The sequence below is a fragment of the Lissotriton vulgaris genome, chromosome 7 (genome assembly GCF_964263255.1).
Source record: "Lissotriton vulgaris chromosome 7, aLisVul1.2, whole genome shotgun sequence".
Taxonomy (NCBI): domain Eukaryota; kingdom Metazoa; phylum Chordata; class Amphibia; order Caudata; family Salamandridae; genus Lissotriton; species Lissotriton vulgaris.
In genome coordinates, this window is record NC_141695.1 from 554634342 (window position 1) to 554651058 (window position 16717).

The window sequence follows — 16717 nt, forward strand, 5'->3', positions numbered from 1 at the left end:
CCCTGGCTGTGCTTGCTCCCCTGCCCCTGGCTGTGCTTGCTCCCCTGCCCCCTGGCTGTGCTTGCTCCCCTGCCCCCTGGCTGGCACTGGGTGGGTGTGTGTGTGTGGCTGGCTCTGGGTGTGTGTGTGGCTGGCTCTGGGTGTGTGTGTGGCTGGCTCTGGGTGTGTGTGTGGCTGGCTCTGGGTGTGTGTGTGGCTGGCTCTGGGTGTGTGTGTGGCTGGCTCTGGGTGTGTGTGTGGCTCTAGGTGTGTGTGTGTGTGCGTGTGTGGCTCTGGGTGTTTGTGTGTGGCTCTGGGTGTGTGTGTGTGGCTCTGGGTGTGTGTGTGTGGCTCTGGGTGTGTGTGTGTGGCTCTGGGTATGTGTGTGTGGCTCTGGGTGTGTGTGTGTGGGTGTGGCTGTGTGTGTGTGTGTGTGTGGCTGTGTGTGTGTGTGTGGCTCTGTGTGTGTGTGTGGCTCTGTGTGTGTGTGTGGGTGTGTGGCTCTGTGTGTGTGTGTGTGTGTGGCTCTGTGTGTGGGGGGGCTCTGTGTGTGGGGGGGGCTCTGTGTGGGGGGGCTCTGTGTGGTGGGGCTCTGTGTGGTGGGGCTCTGTGTGGTGGGGCTCTGTGTGTGGGGGGCTCTGTGTGTGTGTGTGTGGGCTCTGTGTGTGTGTTTGGGGGCTCTGTGTGTGTGTGGCTCTGTGTGTGTGGGGGGGGGCTCTGTGTGTGTGGGGGGGCTCTGTGTGTGTGGGGGAGCTCTGTGTGTGGGGGGGGCTCTGTGTGTGTGGGGGGGCTGTGTGTGTGGGGGGGCTGTGTGTGTGTATGTGTCTGTGTGTGTGTGTGGGTGGCTCAGAATGTGTGTGTTGGTGGCTTTGTGTGTGTGGGTGTAAATGCAATAGGTCATGCATTTGCGAGCGATTAAGCTATTGGCATTGTAAATGACAATGCCATTTATTTAACAATTATGCTATTGGCAATGTAAATGACAGTGCCGTTTATTTATGATTTTTAAAAAAAATTTAAAAAATGTAATGAGCAATGCCAATAGCTCTACCTTTAATAATGCCGAGACCATTGCATTGTAAATGCTTGTTTTCACTCTGGTGTCTTATAAAATACCTTTTGAAACTCATCTCCGCTGTGGTGCCGTGAATTCTCACAGTGGCATTTAAGCGTGGAATCAACTTTGGATGTATGTGTATACATGTATAGGTACTAGTTTACATGTAGAAGCCCCACTAGGTACTGGATGTACGGTTTCTTACTCAGCCTCCATGTCCCCTCTGCCTGGTGGAGTGGTATGTTCCTCTTCCTTTGGTGGAACCAAACACCACTGACATCACACACCCCATCCTCCGCTGCCGGACGCATGAATGAGGACACAGGATAGGATAGCACATTCTGCAATGTTAAGCTGCCTAGTTTTTATCGTTCAATTATCTTTGTGCTCTGTCTTCTCTAGAGCGGAAATGCATGCATCCTATTCCATTGAGCAATGTTGCAGCTTACCCTCCTTAGTGTCCGTAGACATATGTCCTATACATTAACACTTAACTTGTACCTGTTCTAAAAACCCCCGTGTCTGAGCCGTTTCAGATCCAATCGGCTGAGAATCAGCTGCCCGCCAGTTGCTGTCTTTATCTGCCCATTTCATCTTCATTTTACAGACAGCTGGGCCTGGAAGCTCTTCTATGTATCGGGGTGTCTCTTCGTTGCCATCCAGAACCTGGAGGAATGGGAGGTAGGTGTGTCACTGGAGCACAATCACATTCAGTTGTCTGTAGCTCTCTATGGATATATTCGTCTCTTAGGATATATATTTTATAACTGAATAAATATAAATCTTCAACCATTTTACCAAGAAACCATTATTTAAAAATATTATAATTAGCTTTGCTTCTATTGCTTCTTTTGTTTTTTCTGGTAAACCTGCTGAGCCCACCTTGCTTCACCTCCATACACCTGTGCAAGTCACATCTGGTCCACTCCTCCATCCTTCACAAACCAAAAGAAATTCATGGTTCTGGTTTTGTTGGTAAGTCATTCGAGAACATGGGTTTCCTGACTAGAGGATAGGATCTCACATAAAGCTGTTCTGACACGTTAACACCAAGAGCAGTGTGGAACAAATGTCGTCATTTTTACCTGGTATCCGGGTTGGCTCTTAGCCTCCTGGATGCTGCAGGAAAGGGGACCCGTGCTTGCACTGCCATTGGTTGGTGCTTGTAATACTTTTGGAGTGTATGTTTATTGCCGATAAAGATATTATAGTTTTGGTGCAAAATAACAAAGCAGGTATATTGGGCCAGTATCCACATCGTTGGGGCATTTAAAGGGTTGCAGTTAGTTAGCAGTGGATGATGGCCATACATTCAGAAGGCGGTGACTTAATAAAGTAAGTGCTGCTTTAATAGAAAATTATAGTTGTAAACGCTAATGTTGTAGCTTTTGCTTATGCATAACTGGTTGGTTAGTCGCAACTGTGATTTTTGGTTAGAGGGAGGTGAGTTTTCAGAGCAGTAACGTTTGTGCTGGGAAGCTAACAAGCCACAGGTTTTGAATCTGGATATGCGGCAGTCTGGTGGTTAGTGGCTTGTGGTTGGCTACACAACATTTTTTGGAGTTTTTTTTAAGAGATAGAAAGTGTTATGTGCAGCCCTGCTTAAGGTCTTGAACACTAATTTTACTTTTCCAATGCTATTTGCTGGGAGCAATCTGGATTAATGCTGGAAGCGAGTGGTGGAGGGTATGTAGAGTGAGATTAGAGTTGAACACCTGAATGCAAAAAAAAACTACTAAACTAGCGGGTTTTGTTGTAGGAGACTTGGGGACTGATTTGAAGTATGTTTAATGGCTCAATATATCGTATCGATTATCGATGGAGGTTTCGAGTGACCTCTCTTTTTCATGCTTAAACATTTGATCAGTAGATTGGGACACGTACGTCACGTTGCTGTGTGTGTTTCTGTGGCGAGTGTGTACGTCCTGTAATGGTACCCATATCACAACCAGATGGGATTATGGGGCACTGCAGTTTACTGATGTTGTGTGTTTGTTTGATTCTTGCCATTTCATTTCTTTTATTGTATTTGCTAAACATGTGATGTATGTAGCTAGTTAAGACCTGCATTGGCGTACACGATTAGAGTCCTCTGATGGGCTAGCAGTATGTGTCAAATCTTCGGACACGAATTAGGAGGAGTGGGAGGTATTGGTTAGGTTTTACCCTCGGCCTCCCTTTTCATAAGTCCACAAGACAGAATGTTGTGTTGCCACTGGCTCACTCTGGTGTAGGACTGTTCACCCTGGTAAGTTTATGAAAACCACTGTGCCCTTGTGAGATATATTTCAGGGTCCTCACCCACAGGTACCACCTATGGCTTATTTCATCATCGGACCCTGGTCCTGCTCACCGAGTTTGGGGTTCATTACGTTTCTAAGTGGAGTTCCTTGGATATGTGGTTTTAGGGATTGTGAGAAGAAAAAAAATTACCTCCATTTACAAACGTGTTGAGTCCGTCCCCCTACACTAGGTGAATGTGACATGGTTCAGATGATTAATCAAGCCATAGGTGGTACCTGGGGCGAGGACCCTAAAATATATGCCTCAAGGGCACAGTGATTTTCACAAATTTACCTGGGTGAACAATCCTACTACACTCGAGTGAGACCGTGGCAACGCAACATTCAGTCTTGTGGATAGTAATAGGATTCAACAAAGTGAGGTAACCCTCCTCCAGTATTGTTGTCAAATCTTCTTCAGCTATTCCATCACTGTTTAATTGGTGATTCCTGGTTTATGAGCTGGGTCAGTACTGGGCGATGGACAAGACCCATAGCACAAATGTCTTATGTGAGTGTAAGAGGATTAAGTAGTGTAAGGAATCTATTATGCAGCATACACGGATACAGTGAGCTGTCCACCACTGATTGTTATAGCACTTTCATTAATGCGGATCAGAATATAATAACCTGGATAGCCATAGGTCAGTCCAGATTGTAGCTTCTGATGATGTTATACGAGTGTCAACATGCACACACTGAAGAACATTGACACCAGTGCAGAGCTTTGTCTGTCAACAGGAGGTGTTGAAGTGGAATATGAATTTTATGAGGTGAGTCCTGCTGTTCATAAAGGGGATGAACCAGTAGAAGATTGTTGTCTAATAATGCAAATAGATTCGAACCAGTTGAAGTGAGGTTGAGGAGGATCAGAGCGTAGACACAGCCCTAGGCCAGTCAAATGAACATGACTCTCATTTAGGAGGTTCCACTCTCTTGCACCTGCTTAGTCATGCTTATTCCTGCTCTTAAGTGCAGGGAGTCTTTTTTCCAGGCCAGCCACCTTTGCCATGGACCATAATCAAAACAAAACAGTTGAGGACCAAAGACTTGGAAATAACATTTTAGAAAGGTGCTGTTTTTTATTTTTTTTTATTTTTTATTGAAACTAGTTGATAACCAGTTTGTAATACCCACCTGACACAACTGACCGGTGCTAGACTATGAATAACATTTATATATCCGTCTGTATTTTCTGATCAAGAGTTGCAATATGCACAAATACCTCTTTATCCAGACCTTGCTTAAGGACTTAATATGATTGACTCAATGGTGATAGAGAAACCGGCAAGGACCTTGGGCGTCACAGCTTCCTCCAACTTTCAGACACTATGAGGAAAGTATATCAAGTGGAGACACGTTTGATTTGTCTTAGTAAGGTTCACCTTTGTCTACATTCATGCTATCTCTAGTCAAGAAAATCTTAACTACTCTTAAAGATGCCTCCTCGTAGTATACAGAGAGTACGAAACAAGCTATTGTTAAGAACATAATCCAATAATGGTGGAGGATTTGAGTGTAATTACAGGTTTGAGGCACGGGTTCTGTGGAAAACCGAAGCCCCCCACACACACAGTAATCACATGCGATGAGAGAGCTGCCTCAACAAAGCCTCACGACTTTGTTTGCTTTCCAGATGAAAAGCACATAGATTGAACAAGTATGTGATTTTGTACGCAAGCATCATAATTCTTTGGTTTTCTGTTACAGGAGGTTATATTCGACAAGAAGAGTGGGCAAGTCACATTAAAGAAATTTAACTTCTATAAAAAGCTCCTTACCATGTGGCGTGGCGGGCAGGAGACAGGTAGGTTGTGCGCTCAAGTAAATGCACTTCAGGACATTCTTCCTGCCATGATTATTTAACTTGCTTTACTGCACTTGCTCGTAACATTGTTGGTTTTACTAATGAAAAACAAAATGTACTCATTTAGGTTTTAAGGAGCACTATTTTTGTTATAATTCTCATATCAGTCGGGATATCAACCTATGAAAGGGGGTGACATGGGGCCGAGAAAATGGGGGGAGGCGGCTAATTAGGTCACGCATAAAGGTCACCAATGGGTTCACCAACTCTGTGGGTGCATCTGGTGCAGGTACAGTGCTCTACTTCTTATTCTGGGTTGGCGCTGTCCTAGGTAGAAAATAAAAATAACCAAATTCCTGTGATAGTCTGGCTTTCCTGTTATAGCTTCCCTGATATTGTGGAGAGAGGGTGGAGGTCTGCAAACCCAGTCCTGCTGCACTTTTCCTTTTCACTAGGTAGTGTGTATGCCTGTGGCATTGCTGCAGGCTCCGATAATGGTTGCAGAGAGATCACAGCAGGACACTCAACGAGGGGATCAAGTAATTGTAATTGGGATTTCTAGAGCGCAAATCACAGCCCGGTCTCTAATACTAGGTTCCCAGTACCCTATACCTCATGTGTTGGTGCCAATGTAGGAGTGTAACTGTCATTCTGCATGTGACTGCAATTGTAACCCTTGACCTTTACCTCGGTAAGTTAATGTGGACCTTAACCTCCATAGAAGGATCCTTTTTACCTTTGTATGACTGCAGTGCACACATCCAGATAGAACTTCTCATAATAAAGAATAGTTGGCAATTAATCATGGTACCTCAGCTGTTCTGGGGAGAGGAGGAGATATATCCTGAGTACCAGGACTAGCAAAGCACTAGGCACAACAGAAGCACTGTATCTCTTTTTGGTAGGCTGCACTGTATTGTGAGGGATTATTGCACTCCTGTTTGGATGACATAGGTGCTTCACATTGGGCTCTATCCTAAGATGATAAGGAACTTCACCTTGCCCCGTGGACCTTATTCCAAATTTGGCAGGTAACTGGAGGGTAACCATGAGGTATCTATAGCCCCGTTTTGAAGATGCTCATTGAAGTAGGAAAGGCAAACTTCTATCATTTTGTCTTTGGAAGGGTGAAGTGGCAGACAACTCCCGTCAGAGTTCCACATTTCCTGAGGACATACGTGCGTTTTGCAAAGCTCCACTCGACAAGCTACCTCCTGGTCATGTGTAACAGACCATGGGGCTACCCATACCAAGTGTATGCTTTACTGCAATAAATGGGGCATTTTCTCATTATGCCAAAATTGCTGTTTGAGGTATCGAGCTGGCTGTCTTGGGGAAAAAGTGTGTTCATTAATAGGGTGCTGCGCTTAGAAAAGTTTTTAAAATGATGGATGAAATACATAATTAATCTCATACACTGGTATATCACTCAGGCCGCATTCCATGGTTTTTTGCCAACTGGACGTTCCAAAGGGTCTGAAGGATATCTTGCTTATCAACTTTTTAAAATGTAAACACGCCTTACATCTTGTCACCCTGAATAGGGATGCCTAGTTAGACTAAAACAGTGTATTTTTTGTCTGAAAAAGCTTTAAAGCTTATTATTTTCGACAGGTGCTTTGTTAGGTATGTATCGGATTGTAATGGGTATGTCTTTGGTAAAAATGCAGTGATGTCTCGTGTCTACCTTGGCTTGTGCTCCTCAGACCGAGCTATCTGTTGGATTACTGTGGGGTACTCTTTAACTGTTTGAACTACTTGCTTCCGGACCTCGACCGGAGGTGATTCTCATTCTGTTGTGCTATATGTCCCTTGGCAGCTGTGGTCCGTCTCAGTGAGATACGCGCTGTGAATGTGGAGGAGGAGAAGGTGCGCTACTTTGGAAAGGGATACCTGATCGTGCTGCGGTTTGTAACCGGCTTCTCGCATCCCCTGACCCAGAGCGCAGTGCTTGGTGGCCGAAGGTACCAAATGCCTCTTTTGTAAACGTATAAAGTATTCTGCAGTTTGGATCATGCATTTCATTAAGTCCCTTCTCCCTCTCTCTTCCTCTTAACACCCTGACCCCATTCCCGCCCAAGGTAGAGGTTTTCCTGTTATCCTATCAACCATACTGGAGAGAATTGCTTTTGAAGAACAGTAAATGTGGGTGGAAAGGGTGTGACTAATATATATTTTTATTAGTTTGTTGGGGGAGTCATGGGGATCACACACGCACTGGGTGCAGCACTCACACTGGCATGGAGAATGAGAATGATCAACCTATCCACTATTCTGAAGGTTTTGCAGTGCACAGCTTGTGCTATATGAAAATGTTACTTGTTTGATGGAATTGTACCCTTCCAGCAGTATGGGCAGTGATGCTGCTTTTTGGCACAGCCACTATAAAAAAGTAAACAAAGGATATCTTGACTGCCCTCAATAATGACCCACACCACCAGACCTATTGACTCAGTTACTTTCACACGTCTCCCCCTCCAGGCAACTGCCTGCACATTAAAATTACTATAAAACTTGACCTAAAAGCAAAAAGGTATGTTGTTTTCGTAACTTCTCACATATTTATTTAATGTAACAGAACCATGCTCCTATGTTCTGTATTTGTTGCCATGTTCAGTGCTTGTTGGAAATGTCCTTGCTGTGTAATCAATACCAGTGTGATTGGCAGTTTGCTTGCATGGTGGGTTGGAGGCTTGGGGGTTGTGATAATGACGATCCTGTACAGAAGTAATACTGTGCATAGAGCAGGAGAGGGGCATTCCACGTTCTGTGGCATTTGGATTCCCATGTTCGATCACAATTCCTCTCTTTCGGGACAATGAGTTTTTGTTTTATCAGTTCAAGGCCACGGATTCTCTCCCTTCCTTAGACGACCTTTGTTAGCATTACAGCCCGCCACCCCACACTCTTGAATACAAACCCAGGATCTGCAGATGTATGCTCAGCTTCAGGATTCAGGTTTTTGTCTCTGCTACCCTGTAGTTTAGTTGCACACCATGCCTGTGCACCCTAGATCAGCAGTCTTCCTGCGCTCTTTCCAGGACTTACTCTAACACCACCTCCTTCATGTCAGTCCACATCTCTCCACTCCTGTGCAGGTTGATGTCTGGTGCACCAAAGTTATCCTAACCCACCCAGAACTCCTGGGTACATTGTTATATGGTATTGACATAACCACTTTGCAACATCAACCAATAGTCCCTGCCAAAAAGACTGGTATTAGTTCCTGCCCACCCGTGAGTTAAGAAATCCTGCTAGGGCTTCAGTTAAGGGTCTGTGAAGTCCATTCCATGTCTACTGCTCAGAACTCTGCTCACTTTCTGAAAAGTCTAAAAAGTGTCATGTTGTAAATCGTGGAAATAAATGACTTTTACGACACAAAAAGGTACCCTGTGCCAGGCAGAATCGCCCTTGCTTGTTTCCTATCCCGAGATCAAATCAGAAGGCAGGGCACCCAAACTGGTAACCAATCCAATTTTAATGACAACATAAAGCATTGATGTCCTGGCTCGTGGTTGGGTTTGGAGGCTTTTTGACTTTAACAGTTAACAAAGAGCTAGCCTGATCACGTGCTCTTTACAGTATTTCGGTTTGAGGAAATCAGTAAATAAACTCATATAAGATATACGTGTACTGGGTCGTGGAATTGTTGGTCTCCGTATTGTCAGCAGCTAATTCAGACAAACTTGAAATGTTTGCGATTTTAATTAAAAACAAAGTCAAAAAAGTTATTTTTAAAGATTAATAGTGGAAAACCTTTCAAGTTTCAAGTTTATTATGATAACAGAACTCTTTACGAGGTCCACATAAAAGACATAAAATATGCATACAAAAAAGCATTAAACATAAAATGTCGAACATGCAATAGTATCAAATACACAACAGTTTAAAAATTACCATCTTAATACAGATCCAAAAAACATTTGAAGAATTTGTACAGTTTAAAACAGAACATTTCATTTGGCGGGTTAATCATGGCTGCCCGAAAAGCAGAGGCTGACAAAATGTTGAGTTGTAGGCAAATTGGTCTTAACCATCTTCGCCTAAAAGTCATCAGAGCTGGACAAACGAAAATGACATGAACCAAATCTTGGTCATACATCTGACAAAAATCACAGACCGCTGAATGGCCATACCATCTGGAATAAAGAGATTTCAATGGAAGCAAATCCTGTCTTACTAAAAACACTAGGCGTCTAACGCCGTGAGGAATGTTCCATTGAGTGTACGGCTGAGCTTTCCTCAATAGACAGGACTCAATAACAGGAGTACAGCCTTTTTTCAGCAACCGGAAATCTCTATCCAGTCTAAACCCAAGTTCCCACGTGGAGGACTTCAAAAGGGTTTTTAACTGATAGGAAGATAAAGAAAATAGAGCATCTTTATCTAATTGCAATTGACCCACAGCATATCTGAAATTTTTTACAATCGAAGAATAGTTATTAAAGTTTCCCAGCAATTCATTTTTTATGAGATGTCGTAAGGTATTGGGCTCACTCTTTGCAAGACTTACAACCCAGCGTATGATACCAGCCAAACCTTGGACCCAGCTACTGCGTAAGCCGAGTTCCTGTCTTAAGGTGGCAGTTGAATTTGCTGTACTAACGGATAATAAACTACGTAAAATCTTTCCTTCCGAGGAATTTAAAAAGCTCCAATTTTTTTGGTCAATTAACTCTATTCCGTATAGTAGGGAGGCAGGTACTTTTGCTCTGAATACATCCAGTAAAATAGAAAAATGCCTTCTACCTGTGGCTTTATACAAGGATACCAAACTCTTTCCCTGCGAGATAGCCTTCCGGGAATTATTGGCCATATGAGCTTTCTCGCTTAAATTACTCATGACAATTTTACCCAGGAAGGTATAAGAACTCACGGTTTCCAATTTTTGACCCCCTACTACCCATGGAAAGTTAGGAAATTTAGGTTTCTTCCTTTCAGCCATGCACATCACTTTGCTTTTTGCAGTATTTATCAACAGATAATGGTTTCCAGCGTATTCATAAAGAGCTTGCAGGCGATTATTCAGGCCCTTCGGAGTAAGATCGAGGATCAAAATATCATCTGCATACATGAGGCATACAATCGGAACGCCCCCCAACGTCGGGGCAATACCGGAGCATGCTGAGAGCGCTAGAGGTAAATCAACTGTATAAAGTGAGAAAAGCAGGGGAGCCAAAAGGCAACCCTGCTTTAACCCGTTGGATGTGGGTATTATTCTAGATAAGCCTCTTTCACCACCCAGCAGCACTCTGCACCAGGTGTCTGAATAAAGGGCACAGATTAATTTAATAAGAAAAGGTGGCATCCCTAAATCAAATAGCTTTCTCCACAGCAATGTTCTGTCCACTTTATCAAATGCCGTGGAGAAGTCAATAAATGCACCATATACATGCCCACCACGAACTTTCACATATTTTTCCGTAATGACCTGAAGTGCAGTCAAGTTGTCTAACGTTCCATGCTTTTGCCTGAAACCAGTTTGTTCAAAAGGCAGAATTTTGAACTCAGTTACCCATTCATTAATTAAAGTGGTAACCAATCCAATTTTAATGACAACATAAAGCATTGATGTCCTGGCTCGTGGTTGGGTTTGGAGGCTTTTTGACTTTAACAGTTAACAAAGAGCTAGCCTGATCACGTGCTCTTTACAGTATTTCGGTTTGAGGAAATCAGTAAATAAACTCATATAAGATATACGTGTACTGGGTCGTGGAATTGTTGGTCTCCGTATTGTCAGCAGCTAATTCAGACAAACTTGAAATGTTTGCGATTTTAATTTAAAAAAAGTCAAAAAAGTTATTTTTAAAGATTAATAGTGGAAAACCTTTCAAAAACAAGAGACTGGAGGTATATGGTACTACAGGCACATCACCTACAAGTATCTGGAAATGTTTGTAATGATGCGTAAGGGAAACAAATGTCGGATAACTTTATTAGAGGCGATTTATTTCCAAACCCAAACTCCATAGTGCCTCCTCTCTGGCTTGATAACACTGGGGAACGTCTGGGTGGAAGTGTCTTTAAGGCTTGCAGTACTGGGGCAGTAAGACGTAAATCAAGTATTGGTGATGTCATTAAATCTTGTCGGAGTCTGATTTTCTGTCCATTCTATTATCTCATCTGCATTTTAGTGACGTGGAACCGATTGCCAAGCTCATCTGTAGCTTCCTGGAGTTGGACCTTTTGAGCAAGTGTGATCCGGAGCCCTCCCAGGACAGTGAGGACAGTGACGACTCTGAACAGAGGCCCTCGGAGGAGTAGAGGCAGCTTGCTTCCCTGATGTGACTTCCTTTACATTCCATTTCCCAGGAAAAGGCAGACTCCGGATCATCTTCGTTTTTGCAGCTTGTGTAAGCTTCTGCTGTGTATTTACAATCAGAAGAGCTCCTTTGCACCCAGGGCAGCGTGAACTACAGAGGAAGCCATGTCCTCTAAACCTTTCAGCAGCCCGCCCGGACAAAAGATCTTCTGTCTTCTGTGCACTCCGGCCTCGTGATGGCTTACGGCTTCCTTGCAGCATGCTTTTTATTATGTATACTGACCTGTTCTGGACTCTCCTGCTGGTGAAGAGAGCCTTTCTGAAGCAGTGAGATCTGTTTGGTACTGACGAGGTATTGGAATCAAACTGCAGTCCGTTCCCCTAGCTCCATCCATGTTTGTCAAGGCGGCACCGTATTCTCCGTCTCTGTTTTGCAGGGTGCCCTGTCACAGGCTTCAAAACATGTTATTTGGTCACACCATGTATGAAATGAGTTATTCTGACTTGTGAGCCTAACCGCATGTCTTGTAATAATACCTTTCTTTCTAGGTCCAGGCTTGGGAGAACTCCACGATTTTGTAATCCTTTGTGCATTTGTTCCTAAAATGTCTGGGTTTGCCATTGAAGCTTCATCCCCCCAACACTGGTGAAAGGATGTTTGTGTAGATCAGGCATTTCGGTATTCGCTGATAGCAAACTTATGCATGGCTGAGGGACACACATGGCATTGGAAGTAGTCCAGGGACAGATTTTGAGAAAACTGTGTCGGGGATGTGACTATATCCAGTCGGTGTACTGTACGGGCCAATGTTCCTATCATACCTATGTTGAGTCGGCAAGGCTTTTTTTCTTTTTTTTTACAAAAACCTAAGACTTGCCATACAGGATTCAGTGAAAAACTTGAGGGATTTTCACCTTATCCAGGCCAGAAAGAAACGCTGTGGGTTCAGCACCCATTTTTCTCACAGGCAAATACATGATTTTTCGCAGTAGAGATTTAGTGCTCCTGTATTCTCTGCCAGCCCCTAAAGTGCAGGACTATTTCCTAAGTAACTTTTAATAACTACCCTTTTGGAGGGTGGCTACAGTGTAATTATGAGATAAAACTCTAATCCCATTTCCTCTGCAAAAACCCTCCTGGAGATGAAAAGCCTTGCTCATACGATGCGCAAGCATGGTTGGCTAGTATTCAATAATTCCCACGGCTGCTTTAGCTCCCACTGCAGTTATGCTTGCACGTCTATCTCTTAACAGTGTATGCATTGATAGGGCACTCGTTTTCCCTCCTGTTATTCTATTAGGTGTGAATTAAGGCCATGAGGTTGCTCCTGGCAAGAGAGCATACAAGGAGAATGCAAGTATACCACTGTTTGCTTTTTATGTACAGAGTGAATGTATGCAAAAGTCACTTCTTGTTCTGAGGATGAATCCACACGGATTAAAGGTCTCTTGCTAGGTCTGCAGTGTTTAGTTTTCTACCTTCGAACCTCTCACGGTGAGAATAATTGTTATTGCATTAGGAAGTAGTGCAGGGTCCAACATATCAACACTGTAGTTGATAAAATATAATAAAAAACACAATACTCTTGGTGCAGACCATCTGCATCCTAAGTCCAATCAAATTATGGCAGGGTCTGCTCAGTTCTGTTATGGATTAATTCTGCACCATTTCTTTTTTATCAATGTATTTTCTAAATTTTGCAATGTTAGCCGCACCCTGCTGGCGTCTGTTTTTTTGTATCTTGAAAAGTGGATTTAAGTCCACGATAGCTTTTCCCTTAAAATAACTTTAAATTCTGTTGCTGGTAAAATATGGTACTTGAAAAGATTTCCAGTACAAGATACTGTGTTCCATAGAATGGTCTGTGCGCTGGTCTCCCATATAAATAAGGGCTAAAGTACTTTGAAAAAATGTTTAACAAAAATACACTTGATGGAACCCTTTAAGCTAATTAAACCTAGGCCAAGTTGTCTTCCAGCTTGTAGGAATGAGGGCTTCTGCTGGGCAGACCTTTGTAGTACCTTACCAGGTATTCAGATACCATACGTTGCCCAGGCTGACTTCTAAACGGTTCAGTAGTTTCCTAGGTCTTCGTCTACCCAAAGTTTCCCCCCAGTTTTGTTTTTCTAGTGACTGTTTCTGCACTAGATTTAAGTGCCCTAAAACTGGTTGCTTATGTCCGGTGTGCTGTACATTGTACTGTCAAGTGGCTTCATGCTACTTGTGAACTCCTTTGAACAATCCTTTTTACTAAAGAACACATAAGATTGCATGACTTCTAGTTTAGCTTGCTACCTTTTAAATATGTACCTATGACTCCCAGTATTTAAAGTTTGTGGCACAAATGGTCACATGCCATGGCCGTCCTTTTTCAGCATGTAATGTAAATACATTATCTTCCATAGTTTCAGTGTTTGTGGTTCATGGCAGCCACAAAGCAACAAAGATGGACACCAAAGAGGAAGCAAGCGTGATGAAGATGATGAGGAGGAGGAAGGTTGGGTGAACGCACTGATTTTCCATGTAAAAGACGCGTTTTTCAATCTGATGTGTACTTTTAGAAGAAATGAATAATGTAATATGGTACATGGGTTTGCTTTTCTTTCTCCCAGATTTTTAGTGCCCCATTTTGAATTTAACTTTGATATGCTTATTACTGTAGCATTAGCCCAAATCTGTTTTTATTCTGGTGCTTGTCAAAGACTTGTGCGTTGTTTAATTTGTATCACTGTTGCTTCTCACATAATGCTCAAAACTTTCATGGGATCATAGTCGCTTGTCCAAATAAATTTCCTTCTGTTTCGTATAAATGGAGGGACGAATTCATATCTTTTTCAGCAGCAGTGTTCAGGAAGACTATTCTAATCCGTGCATTATCTGCAAAGGATCATGCGTACGACCTGGGAGTGACTCTCCATTGGGGTGGGAATACTGTAGATGTGTTGCATTGTGTCAAAAGGTGTCCTTTCTTTTGGATTCTGTGGATGAAGGGTTTAGCAAGTAAATATTTCTATAGCAGGGGCCAATACCGAGTGTTGTACTAGGATCCATTGAGAAATTTAAGGAGACTGGCATCCAGATAGTTTAGGTGCTATTGTTGTACACTTTGGGTACCTTATTTGTACGTTTTAATGGATTTCTGGTATTTTACTGATGAGCACAAACGGTTATTTATTTATGTTTGATCAGTTTAGTTCCCAGTACAGCATTCATGAAAACTTTGGAAAGTTCACAATTCTACAAAGTGTCCTTTATTTCTCAATGTCCTCCTCCCATAACCTATCCATAAGTACCATAAAATCTTAACACACTTTTTCTGGAGAACTGACTGACATTGAAAAGTTAAATCGAAATTTGTTTAGACCTTAAATGTCCACAGTCTCTTCCCAATGCCTTTGTAACCCATTCACTTAGAAACTTCTAGAGACAAGTGCAATCTTATATAGAGCGCCTGCAAGTTGTTGTTGATTTAAAAGCTACTCGGGTAAAATTGTTCTTGCCTTATATGTTGCACACTGTCAACATGCCCTTCTTAGATTCAGATTAGCACCCAAATCTGGTTTTCACAGAGGAATGTATTACAAAGGTAATGTTTGTATTAAGTAAACCAGTGTAAAGCTATGCACCTTGTGTGTTCCACGAGTAGTTGTGGGGGAAAGTTGCAGATTGTGTGAATGTAGCTGTCAGTCAGCCTTGTTATTCTGCGTTTGATGCAGTGCCAAGAGTCTGCTATGTCTAAATAGACCACCTCCAAAAATGGTACGACTGCTTCCAAAAACACTGGCTGTTTATGTGCAGTGGCATAATTTATACAGTTTTTTTTGTACTTTGTATATTAGCTTTTATACTTGAAATAAAAATTATGGACAAACTAATTAGTTTCGTTTTTCCGGTAGGGTGAGCTTTTCGCAGATGCTGAATGAATGAATGCCAGGACTGTGCTGGATGGTCATTGATAACAATAATTCAGTGTTTTCTCTTCTTTGTAGGTTATTAGGGTAGATTATAAAAGTGGGTGTGGGTAAAGCCAAGATATCAACAAAGTACCAAGGGAAAAAACCTGTTGAGTGGCAAGCCGATCTTAGATATTTCCATAGAATGCTATGTCTCTTGATATAAGCATACAAACTCTATGTAAATCTGTGGTTCTTAACCATTTTTTTCTGTGGACCCCCACTTAATCATTACTGGAATCTCTGACCACGTTGCTCACTTTCCGGGGACCGCCATTTGGTCTCCCATTTCTACAAAGCCATGACCGCCTATTGTGTGTACGTCCCATACCATGCCGGTGGCCTGCGACACTGAGTTGGGGGCACATCTGGAAGATGTGTAGTGGAATAGGATGTGCACATTAGCTCAGTCCATCTCCGATAAAGCTAGGTTTAAACTTAACACTTCAATTTTCTCCACTGCACATGCACGACTACACCACCACTACTAATACTACATAAAATTGATTCCAGTAAACCCTGTAGCTGCCCCAGATGTCAGGCTCCTGTGGCTCCTTTCTTACATCTGGAGTGGACCTGCTTAATGGTACATGCCTTCTGAATGACAGTGGTGGCACGTGTGGCTGCAGTGGCAGGAGCACCAGTCTTGGCAAACCCAGTTTTTTTCCTGTTGAGCGATATCCGACAACAGAAGGGTCGGAAAATGGGAAGTACTTGTTGTTGCTTCTGGCAAAAAGACTGGCTGGGATTACCTGGGTGGGTCCGACTGGCCTCAGTGTGGATAGTTGGGCAATGGATGTTGCTGAATGGGCTGCAGCTGAAGAGGTGGGATTACGAAAATGTAGACGTGATAAAAAGGTGGAGGTGGATTTGGGGGTATCAGCAGAACTCCTGGCCAAATTTGTTGATCTTTTCTGTAGAGGAATTAAATGTAGGTGTAATACTCCCCTATTGCTGTATGTCACGAGCTGTGCTAACTGTTCCTTTATGTCACATGGTTGTAGATGGCTCTTGTTTTTATACTTGTTACTCTTATTGTATTGCAATCAATAAAAGATGTATATCTGTATGTCGTGGACCCCAATGAGTAGAGGTTGTGGACCCCCGGGGGTCTCTGGAGTAGAGGTTGGGAAATGTTGATCTAAGTCATCTGGCCTTTTCCTTCACTTCCTCCCACATCCTCAACCGAGAGCATTTTGAAACAATCAAGTACATTTAAAAATTGGCATACTGCTAAATTACAACGGGTGCAGAAAAATGACAATTTATTCCACTTACAGAATGTAAATAAGTCTGAACTGAAAAACCTACTCCATCAGGAACTACTATCCACACTCAAAAGTTTCCAATGTTCATCTGCTTGGCTTCAGGCAGAT

The 16717-nt window shown here is 42.8% G+C and overlaps 1 protein-coding gene across 1 annotated transcript in view; it reads left to right on the forward strand.

The window, feature by feature from the left end:
- CYBC1 (cytochrome b-245 chaperone 1) overlaps window positions 1-15259 on the forward strand; it is a 121932-nt gene extending 106673 nt beyond the window's left edge. The window contains exons 4-7 of the mRNA XM_086930652.1: window positions 1644-1717; window positions 5029-5125; window positions 6945-7089; window positions 11260-15259. Coding sequence (XP_086786778.1) covers window positions 1644-1717; window positions 5029-5125; window positions 6945-7089; window positions 11260-11389 — 446 coding nt within the window. The 3' untranslated portion in view covers window positions 11390-15259. The remainder of the gene's footprint in view (window positions 1-1643; window positions 1718-5028; window positions 5126-6944; window positions 7090-11259) is intronic.
- The last annotated feature ends 1458 nt before the right edge of the window (window positions 15260-16717 follow it).